Consider the following 15,787-nt stretch of genomic DNA (forward strand, 5'->3'; position numbering starts at 1 on the left):
ACTCAAAGGGGGTTTTAGGAAAAGAAAAGTTTTTTCCTTCTCTTTTACACAACAAGTAAATTCCAGAGAAATAGTCTGTCAGCACCAAGATACTTAATGAAGATTGGTGTAATGACTTGAATGCTCTTTCCCCGTTTATCACAGCTGTGAGGATTAACATTTAACATACTGTTGTTCAGTGCAGTATGTATTTCTCTTTGGTTGAGGTCTTTATACACAGATGGTCAAAGAAATTATTAGAAACCCCAAAACGCAAAAACCTGCCAAAATAAAAATCTACCCTGCCAAAAGACAAGTAGCATGAAGGAAACCAGATCCCAGTACCGAAAGGGAACTGATATCTCCATCCTCAGGCTATTATCACAGAGACTCTGATTGTTGACTTAAGATGACCTCTGTCATCTACAACAAAATTTCCAAGCAAAGAGCTGAATCAGCTGATGAATTAGCACAAATGCTCAGTTTGCTCTGGAGGGCAGGAGAGGGAGAAATGAGAGAGGAAAAAGAAAGAGAGCGATATCTTCAGATTATAGTTTTACTCTGGTATTCAAGTCCATTTGTGTTGCCCTCAAAATTACAGTTGCTAGAGCTGCTACTGCCTTCAATTTTGCTCACTGCCAGTTGAAATGCTGCTCTTCCCTTCACAGACAGCTGTGGCTCTTGCCAACAGCATGAGAAAGGAAAAGCAACTTCCAGGTGTCAAACTGTCACCTCCAGTGGCAAGAGCCCTTGGTCCCAGGCTTCCATGGCAGAACTGCTGTCCTCCATCCATCTCTCTGCCATTCCACATGATGCTGCCTTTAGGCCTGGGGAAAAATATCTTGAAAACATAAGACACAACCCACTTCCACAAGCACAGATTCACAGGAACTACAGTCCCAGTACAGACCCTTGGGAGTGGGTAGCAAAAGTAAAGCTAAAATAAGCTGTAGTCGAGGAAACGTTCCAAGAGAGCTGTATGAACCATAGACATGGGTCTGAGCTGGTGGAAGGTGATATAGTGTATAGGGCTGAGTGATTCTAGCTGCCAGGTAAAATAAGCATGCTACTAGTTCAGACACATGGGCTGAACAGAAAAAACCCCAAAACAATACAAAACAAAACAAAACCACCAGAAAAGTGCCTAAACTGAGGTAAATAGTAATGGCAAAGGATTAATAGGATCCACTGGGATTCCTGGCCCTTCTTTCTCTGGTATGTGTGATGATTGTCTGGTAAGTTGCTGTGGCCTTGAACATAGAGTTTGAGAACTTCTTATTTTACCTTCAGGAAAGCATTAGAACAATTAGGTGTCACCGTGATATTTTCTGAAAAAATCCTTTGTCACGATTTTTCCCCTAAGAAGCTGAGAAGCCTCAGAAAAGAAGTGTAAACAATAATTATTTGATTCTTTGGAATGTGGTTTGGAGGTTGCTTACCAACAGGTGCATCTTTGATTAGTTCCATGTGAATTGTTTTTACTTAATGACCAATCCTAGTCCAGCTGTATCAGACTCTCTTGTCAGTCATGGGTTTTTATTATCATTTTTGTCTAGCTTTCTGATGTCTCCTTTCTCGTTCTTTAATATAGTTTTAGTATATCGTTATAATATAATATGATATGATATGATATGATATGATATGATATGATATGATATGATATGATATGATATGATATGATATGAATATGAATATAATATAATATAATATATATATAATATATATATATCAATATAATATATATCTATATATAATATATCTATAATATATATCTAATATAATATCAATATAATATAATATATATCATACAAAACAATAAATCAGCCTTCTGAGGATTTGGAGTCAATTCTCATCTCTCACCTCTTGCTGGGGGCTCTCATAACACCACAACAATTAGGGGTCAAGCCAAATGTAATAATTTGCTGGATGCTTTTTTGCATGTTTACCCCAATTTCTATACTGGAGGGAGAAATAGGAAGAGTGTCTATTTAGTCACTGTTAGAGAGAAATTATCTCTTGTCCAATTTTGAGATGATTATTAAAATTCGAAGGATGTTTACAGAAGCAAATATCTGGAACAAGTCATTTTGCAACATGACTGAAATAGTTCCTGCATTCTCTCCCAGTCACTCAGTTCTGGTATCATGGTGCAGGCAGCTCATGTGAACAACAAGCATCAACCCTGCAGCTCTTAGAGATTTCAAGCGGACAAGAAATAACAAAATAGAGAAGGCAATAAAGAGATGTGTTATTAACCAAGGATGGATGTGCTTCCAAAATTCAGGCCAGAATTTACTAAGTTCAGATTATTTGTAGGAAACAAATGACAGAGAGATGGCTCCCTCTCCTTATCTAAATATGTTTGCTCCAAACAGGAAGTACCTTAGAAAGAATAATTTAGGTTTCTCTGTATTAAATTATGGATGCAAATGCACTTTCCACTGTGCTGAACTGCTGTGGAAAGCATGGAAAGGAAGGTGGTAATTCATTTTTACAGACCAGTAAGAAGGTAGGTATTGCTGAAGAATGTGATGGAGAAATTGCCTAAGACAGAAAAGTTTAACAAGCAGGTCTGGAGAAACTGCCATCAGGGGAAAAGCTTAACACCCTGCTGGCAGAGATGCACGTGGTGTCTCTCCCATATGAGGAGTAGTGGAGGGGTCACCTACATCCTTCCATGTGCTCTGAAAAACCATATCAGGCTATTTGACCAGAGCATGCACAATGAAGGAGGATTAGCTCCTCTCCATTTGCTTTAGCTCCTTCTTGTCACCGACATGGTTTATGAAAAATCCTTTACTTAGGATTTTTCCTCTCCTGAGAGCTGAGAGGCCTCAGGAACAAACTGTAAACAATTCTTATCTGCTACTGTGGAATGCGACGGGAAGGTCTGTGATTGGCCCCTTCAGACTGTTTGCAATTGAGAGCCTATCACAGAACACCTGTCCGGCCCGTCTCGGGCTGAGAAGACCTTGTTTAGACATTCCTATTCTATTCTTAGCTTAGCCTTGTAGTGAAATCCTTCTCTTTTTTCTTTTAGTATAGTTTTTATATCTTATATATCATATAATAATAAATCAAGCCTTCTGATGCATGGAGTCAACTTTGTCGTCTCTTCCCTCATCCTGAGACCCCTCTGAACAGGGTAACACCTTCTCTCTAAAATGGGGCTCCAAATATCCCATCCCTCCACAGGACTGAAAAAAGATGCTGTGAAACCTGTGCTGTGTGCAATAACCAGAAGGATTTGGGGTTTTTTAACAGTTATCATGGATGCAGGAAGTAAGACTTGAGTTGCCCACTAGGAGTGAGAAGTAATTTATTAACCACTTTATCATGATTGCTCTTTGCTGCTTGGCTTGGTTGAGCTGAAGGAAGTCCTGAAAAAACATTTTTTCCAAGAAAGGTTACCAAAGCTGACAGTCGTCATCTGCATTGTAACTTCCACTGGGACATTGAGAGAGGGATCAGGAATGTAAATGCAGTACTGGGATCAGGAGGTTTTTAATGGCTAATGCATTTCCTGCAGATGTACAAAGTGTCATCTGACGTATGTATACTCCTCATGGATCTTATTTCCCAGTAATTGAAGTGCAACTGATAGGCTGCTGTGCTTCTTGGAAAGTGTGTGCCTTGATTGGAAAGTATTGGGGTCTTCAATGCCTTTAAGGGGGAATGGAAAAATTGTATTTAGGCAGAGAAATCACCATTGGAGGGTGTTAATTAGGCATTAAGAACATAGGCAGGAAAGCATTTTCTGGGGATTAGTGACGATCTGGGAGAAACCAATGGCCTAAGAAATCCTGATCATTAGTGTATAGGCCTTGTTCTTACTCAGTAGGGCTGTAGGGTATGGCTGGATCAGTTTAAATATCCGTTCAAAGGCACCTTCTGACCCCTGAGAAGTTTGTCCCAGGTTTGCAGCCAGCTGCGAATAAACTGGTACCAGCGAGAAGGTTTTGAAAGCATTCAGAGACCATGTTTGAATGAGGGATAAAAGGATCACAGATCAGGTAAGCTTTAATTGCTTCAGTTTATAATATCCATCAATTAATTTATTTTCCAAAAAAGGCTTTACCATTTATATGTTCGCCCAATTATCCCTTCATCAAAAAAAAAACCCAAATAATATTAAAGGTAGCAGCAATTTTTAATTGAGTAGCTTAGGATATACAAAATTGGATACAATTTGGTTAAAATAAGGGATAATTTGGTTCCAATAATAGCGCATAAGCAAAAAAAGATAACTGTACAGGAAACATATCTGCGCGGGGTATGGAGTGCAAGGTCTTTGGATCCCCCCCGCCACCTCACGTACAAGCTTGCCAAACGAAAATTCCCCCTTTTATGTCATATGTCAATGCCAACTCCTCCCATTTTTGATTCATCCCACTTCTACCTTCGCCCCATCACCACCTTTAACTGCACATGCTCTGCCACTCTTTTGGGTGGTCGCATTGGTCTTCGGGGGTCGTCTCTGGATGAAGGCCTCTCCTCTTCCTCAATGTCCTTTAATTCACCTTTTGGGTTACACATGCACACCAAGCTAGTATAATGTAAGCCAAGCTAGTATAATGTAAGCCAAAACTAACATAATACCATGTTCCAAGCACCAAAGCAATAAATCTCATATAATTAACATATCCTTGAAACCTAACCAGTTTTTCCTTCTTCTTTGGTAATTTTTAGTAACCATTATTTCTTGCTCCTTCCTGCTTGAAAAGGGGGGGGGGGCGGTGGGGTGTGGAACCCTTCCTCTCTCTTTCTTTCTTGGCATTTGCACCTTTTAAACTATTTTATTATTCCCAAATATTAATTACTGTATCAATATTGATTACTGTTTCAATTTTGTCAGCACAAATCATACCTATTTGCCACACCATCGAGCTCATTAGAAGCAGTTTTGATGGTGTCAGTTCCCAAAGATGATAGTACCCTGATGTCTCAGATTTCTGCCTGACATATCCACTAGCAAGAAATGTTTCTCAAAAGAAGTGGAAATTGTAGGATAACCCACCCAAAACTGGGAGATTTTATTGCTTTGGTATGAAATTTGTAAGTTTAAATTTTCAGCAGTTTTATACACATGCTTTGTATTCATACACCTAGGTATGTGCATACAGAAAGAGAGAAAGAGGGAAACAATGTCATGTCAATGAGGTCCACAGTGCTCTAATCATTCTGGACCAAATGGTTGGATTATTTCACCATGTCATGTCTCTCTGGCTCCCAAAGACAGGCCATGGAGCATGGCTTTGGGTTTTTAAGCAGGCCTGACAATTGCAAACATCTTCCTTCCAAAAGCCTAAAAGGCTTTTTGCCTTTATCTTGAAATCTGGAGCTGAGGCAAGAAACGCCTTGGGCTCATCCCCGGCTCTTCGGTGCTGGGGGTGATCTGAGGGCTGGATCCGGGGACACGCGGAATCGGCGGGAAGCCACAGCGAGTGCTTGGAAGCGCAGGCCCGGGTTTGGATGGTACCGAGGGCAAGGACCGGGGGTCCGGGTCAACCCCACCACCCCACCATGATTGTCCCACGCTCGCCCGGTGACCAGTGACGTAGGAGGAGCACGAATGGCATTGGCGAACGGGCCGTGGCATAGCCAATGGAAGCGTGAGGCGGGCGGGGCAGAGGCGCCGGGGATCTACCGGGCACCAGGTGACGTCAGGTGCAGTACGGGTCACCATTGGCAGCTCGCTCGGGAGCTGTCCGACAGAGACCCTGCTGGCTCCAGGCAACTGAGCACAGATAGTGCCCAAGCAGCCTGCGGTGAAGACCTTGGGGAAGCAGCTGTTCTGCAGCAGCCCATAAAGGTCCACACCTGCAGAGATCTACCTGCAGCGTTTGGAGGAGTCCAATGCCATAGAAGGTGGGTGTGCCTGAGAGAGACTGTGACCCTATGGAGCCTCTGTGCTGGAGCAGGTTCCTGGCAGAACTTGTGACCCTGAGGGGAATCCACACTGGAGGAGCTCGTTCCTGAAGGAGTGACCCCATAGAAAGGACCCATGATGGAGACATTTGTGGAACACTGTCTCCTGTGAGTGGGACTCCACACTGGAGCAGGGTGAGGAGGAAGGAGCAATGGACAATACAAAATGAACTGATGACAATCACATCCTGCTGTGGGGTGTGTTGCTCAGAGTCTCCCAGAGCCTCAGCATGGCTCTTTCATAGCTGTCAGGCATAGTGGAAGAATGAAAATCCCCCATCCTGCCAGCTTTTACAGAGACAGGAGGCAAGCATGGGGGCAGGAATCAGAAGTTGAAGAGATCCTGATCTAAAACCATTCTGGACTGACGGTAAGATCAGCCCTGGAGATGGAGCAGCTCAATGTGCTCAAAATGTGTTGGGGATGTCAGCGGTATTATTTGGTTCCTCCCTTCCCTTGTCTCCTCAGTGAAAGAGCTCACATCTCTCCATCTCTCCCTGATTTGTAGCCATGATTTGTGCTCCATCCCACATCTCACTCAGCAACCCCACAATGGTCTGGCCTTGGGTTGTGACTGCCCTGTCAGGAATAGACACTGGCCATGGAGAGATGTGGGAGGGGCTGTCAGAGGATTGGCCTCTCCTGATATGTCAGGTGGAGACCAACCAGAGTCCCTGAAAAGGAAGAGTCTCTGGCTGCAATATGGAATATCTGTAGTGCGCCAAGGGGTTTCCTGAGAAAAGCTCCTGAGGGGGAAGAAGGGTGAGAGACACAGGAACCATATGTATCAGAAGAAGTGTGTAGCTGTTTAATGCAGTTGTTTTCCAGAACAAAATCATGTTGGTGCTGATGGGTCAGGGGTGGAACATGAAATAAGAACGAAGAGCAAGCAGCTGTTGCTGTGTGGGCAACAAGGCCTCAAATGATGAATTCCTAGGTCTCCCATGTAGCCTCATTACCTTTCCTGCAAAAACTGTATGTGAGCTGTGGTGACAGTCAGGAACTTCACCCCTACAGAGCTGCTGCAACGCCTGAACCGACCTATATGGCCATAAATCTTACAAGAGGTGATAGGAGGGAGAGCTCACCTGCGCTTCCACCACCAAAATGCCCCAGCAAAGGCTGTGGACACAAGAAGCAGCACTGCAATGGTGATGCTGATGGTTGGAGCTGTGCTGCGGTTTTCTGGGACAGGGAGAGAAGACTGTGTAAGGGTGGCAGCACCAGTCAGGAGCTGCCCCTCACAGGACCAGGGGCTGCTATCTGCAGCCTGCACCCCATCTCCCATGGGTGGCACCTACCCCATGGGATGAGGAGGCTGCGGGTGCCCAGGCTGCGGTGGCGCACACGGCAGACATAGCTGTGCCCATCACGGGGGGCCACAGCCAGGACGCTGCGGAGCTGGTAGGTGAGGTCAGCGTTGGGCAGGATGGTGCTGGTGTTGAGTGCTGGGCCCGGAGGCACCTCCTGGCCATCCTGCAGCCAGGCCACACTGATGGGACGGGGATAGAAGCCAGTGACATGGCAAACAAGCAGCAGCTGGTCTAGGCTGGCGGTGCGGGCAAAGACTGTGGCCACAGGCAGCTCTGGGGAGGGAGAGCAAAGGGGTGGGGCAAGTCTTGGTGGGGCACAGCTGGGCCCCAGTGTGGGGGCCTTTGGGCTGGTTGTTGAAGGGTCAGGGTGGTCTTACCTTGTCTCTCGAGAATTTCCTTCCCATACCTCTTCAGGGTGAGGAAGTTACTCTGGCATACCCAAATAGAGAGAAGGTGTTCCAGGAGTATTCTGAGAGACTTCTGCCTGTTGAGGCTCTTGCTGACCAGCTCTGCCACCTGGGATGGCTGCTGGGCCTCCCAGCTCTGTTTATCTACCTCAAAAGATATGAGGTCTCTGCCATCCCAGCCAACATTCAGGAAGCCCTGGCTCGTTGTATTGGGGTACAGCACACAGCCTGCACGGAACTGAACCACCAAGGGGTCTGTCAACAGCAAAGCCAATGAAGAGGTCACATGAGTGGGTGGAACATGGTTGGCATGAGGTGGGATGTGTCTGAAAGCGCATACAGGGATGCAGTGGAAAGCAGAGTGCCATGGGCAGCAGGGGTTAAGGCCATGCTTCAGGAGACCCCAGACACCCTGCAAGGCCTCAGACCCCTTGGAAGAATGGAGTGGATACCAGTGTGGAGTGCTTACTTAAAAAGAATTCCGTCCCCCAGAATATTTGCTCCCAGTTTTCTCTTTCATGATCTTTGCTGTGTCAATCCTTCAGCTCCAGTAAATTTGGTGGCAGCTCCCTGACATACAGAGGGGTTCCTTGTGCCAGATAGCAGAAGCCCCAAGGGGTATTTTTGGTCTGCTGCCCTACCCACTCCTGCTAATCATATTCCCCAGCAGCTGCAGTGTTTCAGCAGCTGTTGCACCCTATGAGACCCCCCGCAAATGCCATCCCCGGGGGGAGGAGGCCACAGCCAAAACCTGGGGAGAAGGACTAGGGGTCTAGCAGGGCTCGTTTCTGTACTCACAGTGCTGTTTTGTCTGCTGAACTGTGTCGTGCACAAATCGGATCATATTACGCAGAGCAATTTTGTACTGGGACATCATTTTTTCCCCATCTCCTTCAGCTGCAGCCTGGCTGACCCAGGGCCAGTGGAAGTGGATGCTCCAGTTGGCCGGATCCAGTGTTAAGATGGCTATGTCCCCTACGAGTGCCACACATGACACCTCAGCAGAGCTGATGTTGGCAAAGAGGCTAGTCAGGAGGTACTGGATAACCTGTGGCTCTGCTAGGAGAGAGGATGGAGACAGCAAAGGGGGCAGGAAGGAGATGAGTGGAGGTGCTAAAGGGGAAACACCAAGTGGAGGTGCTGGAGGGGAAACAGGGGATTCAGACTATATAATAAGAAAGAAATTTTTTAAGTGCCGGGTAGTGAGACACTGGTACATGTTACCCAGACATATGGTGGATGTCCCATCCCTGGAAACATTCAAGGCCAGGTTGTTTGGGGCTCTGAGCAGGGAAGGTGTCCCTGTGCATGGCAGAGGGGTTGGACTAAATGGCCTTTAAAAGTCCTTTTCACCCCAAAACATTCTGCGCTTCTATGATTCTATGCTCTTCATCCTGCTCAGGGTCGCTTTCCTGTCTGAACTTCCTCTAACTTCACTGCTCTTTTTCCTTCTCTATTTTGCTTTCAGTGAAGTGGTTGTCTCCTGCAGAGGATTTTAGGCATTTTCTCCCCTTCCTTCCATGCCTCCCTCCTGGCCACAGCTGCTGTCTTACTGTGCAGAGCAGATACAGGGGCACCTTGCTGCTTGTTTGGGGTGATGTTCCCCCCCAGGAGAAACACCTGTGCCAGGACCTGTATCTGCCAAAGATCTGGACACGGTACAGAGGATATGGAGGATGGTTGATAGAAAAGGGCATTTTGTCCAGGCTTGGGGCTCCCTGATAGGGCCAGGACACCAGCCAAGCCCAGAGATCAGTCCTGACTTTTTGTGTCTGATGCTGCCTGCCCGGAAGCACAAGGTCTCACAGGGTTGTGGTCAAACTCTCTGTGTGACAGCAGTGCCCAAAAAGCCCTCTGGCAGGTGCAGCTACCTAATGAACGAGAGGCTACTAGAAGAGGCCCTCAGCACCATGTGGAGCTGAGATCTGCCTGGCACCCAGGGGCTCCCTGCAGGGGGAGGACATCTTGCAGGGTAACTCCATACCCAAGGCCTGGCTGGCGTCCACTGTTGTCTTTTCTGCTTGTGTGCCCAAGGCCTTGTGTTGGAGCTGGTGAGGCAGAAGTCCTGAGCTAGAGGCAGGAACAGAGAGGGTGGGCAGGGACAAGGCATGTTTGGGTGGTGCATGATGGGAGGTGGCCCTCTGATGCTGGGAATCATCCACCTCCCCCAGTAGCCTGGCCATGCCTCCCCTGAGCAGAACTTGTGGGGTCCTCTGACAGGGAGGGGGTGGTAAGAGCAGTTGAGGTGAGCCAGGGCTCCCACTTACCCTCTGGGTCTGCCCACATCCCAGGGAGGACGATCGAGAGAAAGAGGAAGAGGAGGAGGTGAGGGGGCTGCATGGTGCATGCAGCAAGGCTGGAGAAGCAGCACCAGTGACTGTGGGAGGAGGAAGAACCAGTGGGAACCTAAGCTTCAACCCAGCCCAGCAGTCACTGCGGTGGCTCTCCACCAATTGGAGAATCAATGTGTCAAGGGAGGGGCCCAGAGCTTGCAAGCTGAAGGCTGGGGACGTGTGGGAGGGACAAAAGCTGAAATAAGGTCTTGAACACAAAGTGCCCTGACAGGCTGGGGCTGGGGAATGCTCAGCCAGAAGGAGAAAGCAGGGAATGATAGACCCATGAAACAGCACTAGGAAAATAGATATTCAAGCATCTAAGCTGGTTTTTCTGACTCCCCCTCCCCACCTACTGTCCTGTCCCTATTCTTGTGGGATGCATCAGCACCAATGCAGGTGATGGTGGCTTTTGGATTTCAGACCTGACTGGAGAAAGACAGTTGCTGTCTTCTCAACCCCTACACAGGAAGAAGGGATACCCCCTCCCTCTCCTGGCACCTCCAGCTCAGGCTGCTCCTGCATCACTTGCCTAATTCTGGGGATGGGGCTCCCAAGGAGGAGGCAACAAGCTGTTCCACGTAGACCAAAACTATAGGACACATCTGGGGAGCCCCTACTCTGCTCAAAACTCATGGGGATGGGCCTAGCAACTCCCCTTTCCTTCCCACCAACTTTTGTGAGGAATCCAGTCCCCCTCCCCAAGAGCCCCCTGTGCATGGGAACAGAAATGGTGGGAGCCATGCCCCTGCTCTGTCCCCATTGGCAGCAGTGCCCAGTGTTAGAGGGACAATGTGGTGACCAGAGCCAGCCTCTCCCCACAAGGTTCCCAATCGACTGCTCCTCTCAACTCCACCCCTCAATATGCAGTATCTCTTCCCCTGTTTTGGTAGTGCCTGCACTGGGGGCAAAGGCAGAACCAAAACCACAAGCAAGGGCAAGTTTGAGGGGTGCAGCTTGGTAGTGTCGAAACACTGAATACTTTTGTTTCCATGCAGCTGTCCCAGAGAGAAGTAGGGATGCTGTGGCAGTCTGGTAGGCCCAGAAATGACACCAACTTCCCCAGCAGCATGACACAGGGAATGTCCAGCTATGCCACCACAAGGTCCACATCCCTATCTCTCCCACTAGTCCTAGACCCAGAGGAGACTGTTTGGCCGTCAGGATGGCAAAGTGCGGCCATGGGGCAGCCAGGGAGGGAAGAGACAAGGGGGCTTTTGTCTTTGCAGTCCTGTGAGGTGATCAGTTGTCCCCATGGTCTCCCCTGAGATGACTGCTGGTCACTTCTTGCTGAGCAGCCGAGAGGCCATTCGCAGCCCTCTGTCCTGTTGTCTGAGTTGCTCACAGGACAGGAGCAGGCACCTGGCTTGTGTGGGTGGTCACAATGTGTTCAGCCCCCACGGAAATTCCTTCCATGTCTCCCACTCTCTCAGTGGGTCTGCTTTAAAGTTCTTCTTTAGCCCTTTCACTCCTCTATTGAATGTACTTCTCATGTTTGTAGTTTTTTTCACTTCCTTTTTTGCTCACAACTCCTTCCTCCTTCATATTTTCACTTCTCTGGTCTGAAAATGACAGAAGCAGACAGGGGACTGTTGGTCCACACTGACCATTGGTCCTCAGAGTCCTCTCAAGTGACCATGGTCCTCAGAGTCCCCCCCAGGTTACCACTGGTCTCCACAGTTTCCTCAGGTGACATTGGTCCTTACAGTCCTCTGAAGTGATTACTGGTCCTCACTTCCTGCCCTAGAGCACTATTGGACTTTGAAGTTCTCATGTGGCCACTGGTCCTCAAAGACCCCACAGGTGACAGTGGCCGTTGCAATCTCCCTTGAGGTGAAGTCTGTAACCCCCCCAAGCTGTGCCTAGGGGATTTGGAGTGAAGGGGACAGGGATGCAGTGCCTCTGGATGCCATCCTGGGCGGGTGGGTGAGCAGCAGCATCCACTGCACTGGGCTGTGATGAGGTGCTTTAAGAACCCTCTAAAAATGCCTGGGTAGGGTGTGTTATTGTAAAGTCTCTTAGGGGATGTGAGCAAACAGTTGCAGACACCCCCTGGTAACAGGTGTTTGTGGGTGTGGAACTGTAGGGTCTCTTGGGAGGTCATTCACATGAACAGCTTTCCTCAACAGGTTTCCTCACTGGATGCACCTGATCTCCAGGTCTGCCCAGTACCATGAGTGCTGCAGGATGTTCCACTCTGCTTGGGAGAAGAATTGCCCCATTTGCCCTGTGGGTGCCAAGACTGCAGGGGGGCATGCCCACACCTAAGCGTTTCATCTGCCTGTCCCAAGTCAGCAGGAGCTGAGAGAGGCTTGGTGTCACTCCCCTTGCAGTGAGTTCCTTGAGCTGTGTGATGCCAGCAGATGACTCTGGCTGCTAAGGAAATGCAGTACTTACCCCAGCATTGTGGTTTCCAGGTTCTGGCCAGGGGAGAAGAAACACCACTGGATTTGTGATGGATACAGCCACGAGGCAGGCAGGTTTTCTGGCTTGCCATGGCTGCCAGACTTATCCTGGGAAACTGCAGGAAGTTGTCCAGTGAAACTAAACCTTTTTAAGCTACATGTTCAAGTTGATTGGGAGCATGAACTACATGCCTTCCTCTGTGTGTGTGAACTCTACTATGTTTCATGGGACATGGGCTTCTTATTTCTCCTTTGCTGGGAGCCTTGGGGACACTTTACCCCCATGTGCACAGTTGTTTATTTCCATGAAATATCTAAGAACATGTTCATATATGCATAGGCACACATGTACTGTTTTCCCCCCATGCCTTGGTGCTTCCTGCAGTTAGTGCCAATAATTTAGCGGTGTTTCAGCTTGCATACATGGCTGATCAAAACCTCTCCAATCCCATTCAACTGCTAAGGAAAGGCACATTAACTTAGTGAAAATATGAATGGTTTATTTTAATTTCATACACATATGCAGCTCCCACACATTACACCAGAGTTTCAGTATTACTCAGCACTTTGTAAAGCCATTTCTGGCCAGCTTCTGTTAGTCTGTGTGGAACAGTTCAGTCTCAGCACAAATATTTCTGGATTATGGCTAATAAAGGCAATTTTTAGGAAAAAAAAATACCAGAAAGTGACAGTAGAAGGGGACAACTTTTCACCTTCTAACAAAAGCATTACTGAAGCAGAACCAGGAGAATTTACTATTGGGTATTGAGATGACCTACAGCATCAGTGGGTGGAGTGGCCAGTGCCACAAGCAAAGAGATGATCATGTGTAAAAAGTAAGTAGGTCGCAGATGTGCACTTGTGTCTGTTTAGAAAATTCAGGTGAGTCAAAAGCTCAGATTTCTCTCACCAGGTTTCTCTTGTGCATCTCTGAATCAAGTTAGTCTTGCAATTGGCAATGCCCAGAACTCAGGTGAAGCAGAAAAAGGTAGTTCTTGTTACTGTGTAGGCAGTGGGAGAAATGGAGACTGTTGGCTCTCTTCTGAGCTAAGCTTCTTTGCTCAGGATGGAGTTCCTGGACTCTGATTCCTCCATCTGCTGGTGCTTTCTGAAATGAGAAGGAGATGGCTGGATGCTCCATGGCAGAGACCTTGTAGGAGTGCAGACAGCATCTGCCAGGGCCCAAGCAAGAGCTTTGCTGCTCAGTGCAGAAATCCCCTGGGCATTTCTTTTCCTCCTCTCTCACTGCCACTCCATGGCGCAGACAGGGACTGACCTTTGTCTCCACACCCAAAGCACCGACATGGCAGCTACAGCCATGGCTGCAAGCAGCCCGGCCATGAGCCCTGTGATCAGCACCACTTCTGAGTTCCCTGGGAAACATAAGGAGAAGCTGCCATGAATTTCTGGGGTTTGCTCCATCTTGTGGGGCGGGGTGTCTTAGGATCTACATCTCATCCCCCATGGGTGGCACCTACCCCATGGGATGAGGAGGCTGCGGGTGCCCAGGCTGCGGTGGCGCACACGGCAGACATAGCTGTGCCCATCACGGGGGGCCACAGCCAGGACGCTGCGGAGCTGGTAGGTGAGGTCAGCGTTGGGCAGGATGGTGCTGGTGTTGAGTGCTGGGCCCGGAGGCACCTCCTGGCCATCCTGCAGCCAGGCCACACTGATGGGACGGGGATAGAAGCCAGTGACATGGCAAACAAGCAGCAGCTGGTCTAGGCTGGCGGTGCGGGCAAAGACTGTGGCCACAGGCAGCTCTGGGGAGGGAGAGCAAAGGGGTGGGGCAAGTCTTGGTGGGGCACAGCTGGGCCCCAGTGTGGGGGCCTTTGGGCTGGTTGTTGAAGGGTCAGGGTGGTCTCACCTTTTCTCTCCAGAGCTGCCCTCCCATAGTGCAGGAAAACCTCCATGTCATCAACACAAGTATCATTGAAGAGAGTTTCCACCAGCTCACTCAAGGCGGTGTAGTTCTGGAGAAAGGACTGGACATACCGTGACAACTCGGTGTCCTGGGAGAGGGTCCAGGTGAAATTCTTTGTGTCGAAGCTGAGGAAATCCTGACCATTGTAACCCACGTAGCCAAAGGCCAGGGAGGTTCTGTTAGGGTACAGCACGCAGCCTGCTGTGCACTGAACAACAAAGGGGTCTGGCGGGGCAAAGAGGAGAGAGAGGTTGCAGGATGAGCTGGGATTGCCTTCCTGCAGACATGGTCGGTGTCTCCTATACAGCACCAGCACTATCAGATCCTTCCCCACCTCCCAGCTGCTTTTCAAGAAAAGAAGTGAAGACTGAGCACTCACAGGGGATGTCCTTTTGCATGGCCCCTTCATTGATTAGATGGTTGAACTGCTGCAAATAGATCTTAAGCAGGTTTTCAATGGTGTCCCAGTCAGAACGGGGCAGGGCTGGGCGCACCCAGGGCTGGCAGAAGCGGATGGACCATGTGTGTTTATCAAGAGAACCAAGTTCGATGTCTTCCAGCAGGCCCAGGCCCTCTATGTCCGCAAATGAGGTGTTTTGGAAGATGGTAGTCTGGAGCAGCCGGACAGTGAAGGTCCCTGCATGGGTTGACAGGGAGGAGAAGGGACTGGGAGAAGAGGACTGAGGAAAGTGGAGGAAATGAGGGGTGGGTCCTTGAGGTTGCAGGGATCCATGGGCTCCCCATAAGACATAGCATTTGCAGCCTCAGTTCCCATCTCCTGCATCCACCTGGGGTGGCTGCGTCCCTGCTGGGGAGGAGGTGTGGAGCCAGGGGACAAGGAGGAGTTAGGAAGCAAGTGCCCAAGGTGGGTGGGAAGCAAGAATTCTCTCCCCTATGGAGTCCCATGGAGGTAGATGTGTATGAGCCAGGGGTCCCACTTACCCTCCAGGTTTGCCCATGTCCCAGAAAAGAGGAAGAGGTAGAGGAGGAGGGAGAGAAGGCAGCAGCAAGGGGACTGCATGATTCCAGCAGTGAGGCCCAGAGTGTGCAGCAGTCGGTGCAGCAGCAGGAAGAATAGACTGTTGAGAGATGTAGCCTCAGATGTCTCCTCAGGCTGGTTCTGCCTGGGCAACTCTGCTGGTGCTAATGGCCCTGGCAGCCAATGAGGCCGGCACTGAGGTTTAGGGGAGGGCTCTGAGGTTCCCACTTGGTGTGAGCTGGGGCATCCTGAGTATGGCTATGAGTGCTGGGAGAATTTGATTGTGAGCAAGGTTGTTCCATTGCATGCAGGAGCGGTCCCTCATGGCTACAGCAGCACCTTGACAATCAGGGTGATGTGCGTGAACTGAGTCCTCTGTTCTACCCCCCTTTCAGGTCAATGTGTCTCTTGGCCATGTGCTGCATCCATTGCCCTGATAAGAATATCCCTTACTTATGCCTGGCATATCTGGCCCTGCATCGAACAGACATTGCCACCTGCTCTGAACTGTCAGGTGGG

The 15,787-nt window shown here is 49.0% G+C and overlaps 1 protein-coding gene across 4 annotated transcripts; it reads right to left on the bottom strand.

Annotated features, from left to right (window-relative positions):
• Positions 1–6,692: 6,692 nt before the first annotated feature.
• LOC103816923 (T-cell surface glycoprotein CD1b-3-like) lies at positions 6,693–15,358 on the bottom strand. 4 transcript variants are annotated; one of them, XM_050979445.1, is made up of 6 exons: positions 15,232–15,358; positions 14,669–14,926; positions 14,233–14,514; positions 13,844–14,128; positions 6,996–7,092; positions 6,693–6,871 (listed from the first exon to the last, which is right to left on the bottom strand). In XM_050979445.1, exons 1-6 carry the CDS (start codon positions 15,308–15,310, stop codon positions 6,841–6,843), a joined length of 1,032 nt encoding a protein of 343 aa, XP_050835402.1. In that variant the 5' UTR covers positions 15,311–15,358; the 3' UTR covers positions 6,693–6,840. The 4 variants fall into 4 exon arrangements, with proteins under 4 accessions (XP_050835402.1, XP_018770447.1, XP_009089200.1 ...); XM_018914902.3 differs by lacking the exons at positions 13,844–14,128; positions 14,233–14,514; positions 14,669–14,926; positions 15,232–15,358 and adding exons at positions 7,209–7,493; positions 7,598–7,882; positions 8,426–8,683; positions 9,895–10,039; XM_009090952.4 differs by lacking the exons at positions 13,844–14,128; positions 14,233–14,514; positions 14,669–14,926; positions 15,232–15,358 and adding exons at positions 7,209–7,493; positions 7,598–7,882; positions 8,426–8,686; positions 9,895–10,039.
• Between the last annotated feature and the right edge of the window lie 429 nt (positions 15,359–15,787).

The sequence above is a fragment of the Serinus canaria genome, chromosome 12, assembly GCF_022539315.1.
Source record: "Serinus canaria isolate serCan28SL12 chromosome 12, serCan2020, whole genome shotgun sequence".
In the NCBI taxonomy this organism is placed as follows: domain Eukaryota; kingdom Metazoa; phylum Chordata; class Aves; order Passeriformes; family Fringillidae; genus Serinus; species Serinus canaria.

Excerpts from the sequence above, each read along its gene's own strand:
- LOC103816923 (XM_050979445.1), bottom strand. The coding sequence starts at position 15,310 with ATGCAGTCCCCTTGCTGCTGCCTTCTCTCCCTCCTCCTCTACCTCTTC. Across the intron at positions 14,129-14,232 it reads GGCAGCTCTGGAGAGAAAAG|AGCTGCCTGTGGCCACAGTC; the intron begins GTGAGACCACCC and ends CTCCCTCCCCAG. Across the intron at positions 6,872-6,995 it reads TTTTGGTGGTGGAAGCGCAG|GAAAGGTAATGAGGCTACAT; the intron begins GTGAGCTCTCCC and ends CAGTTTTTGCAG.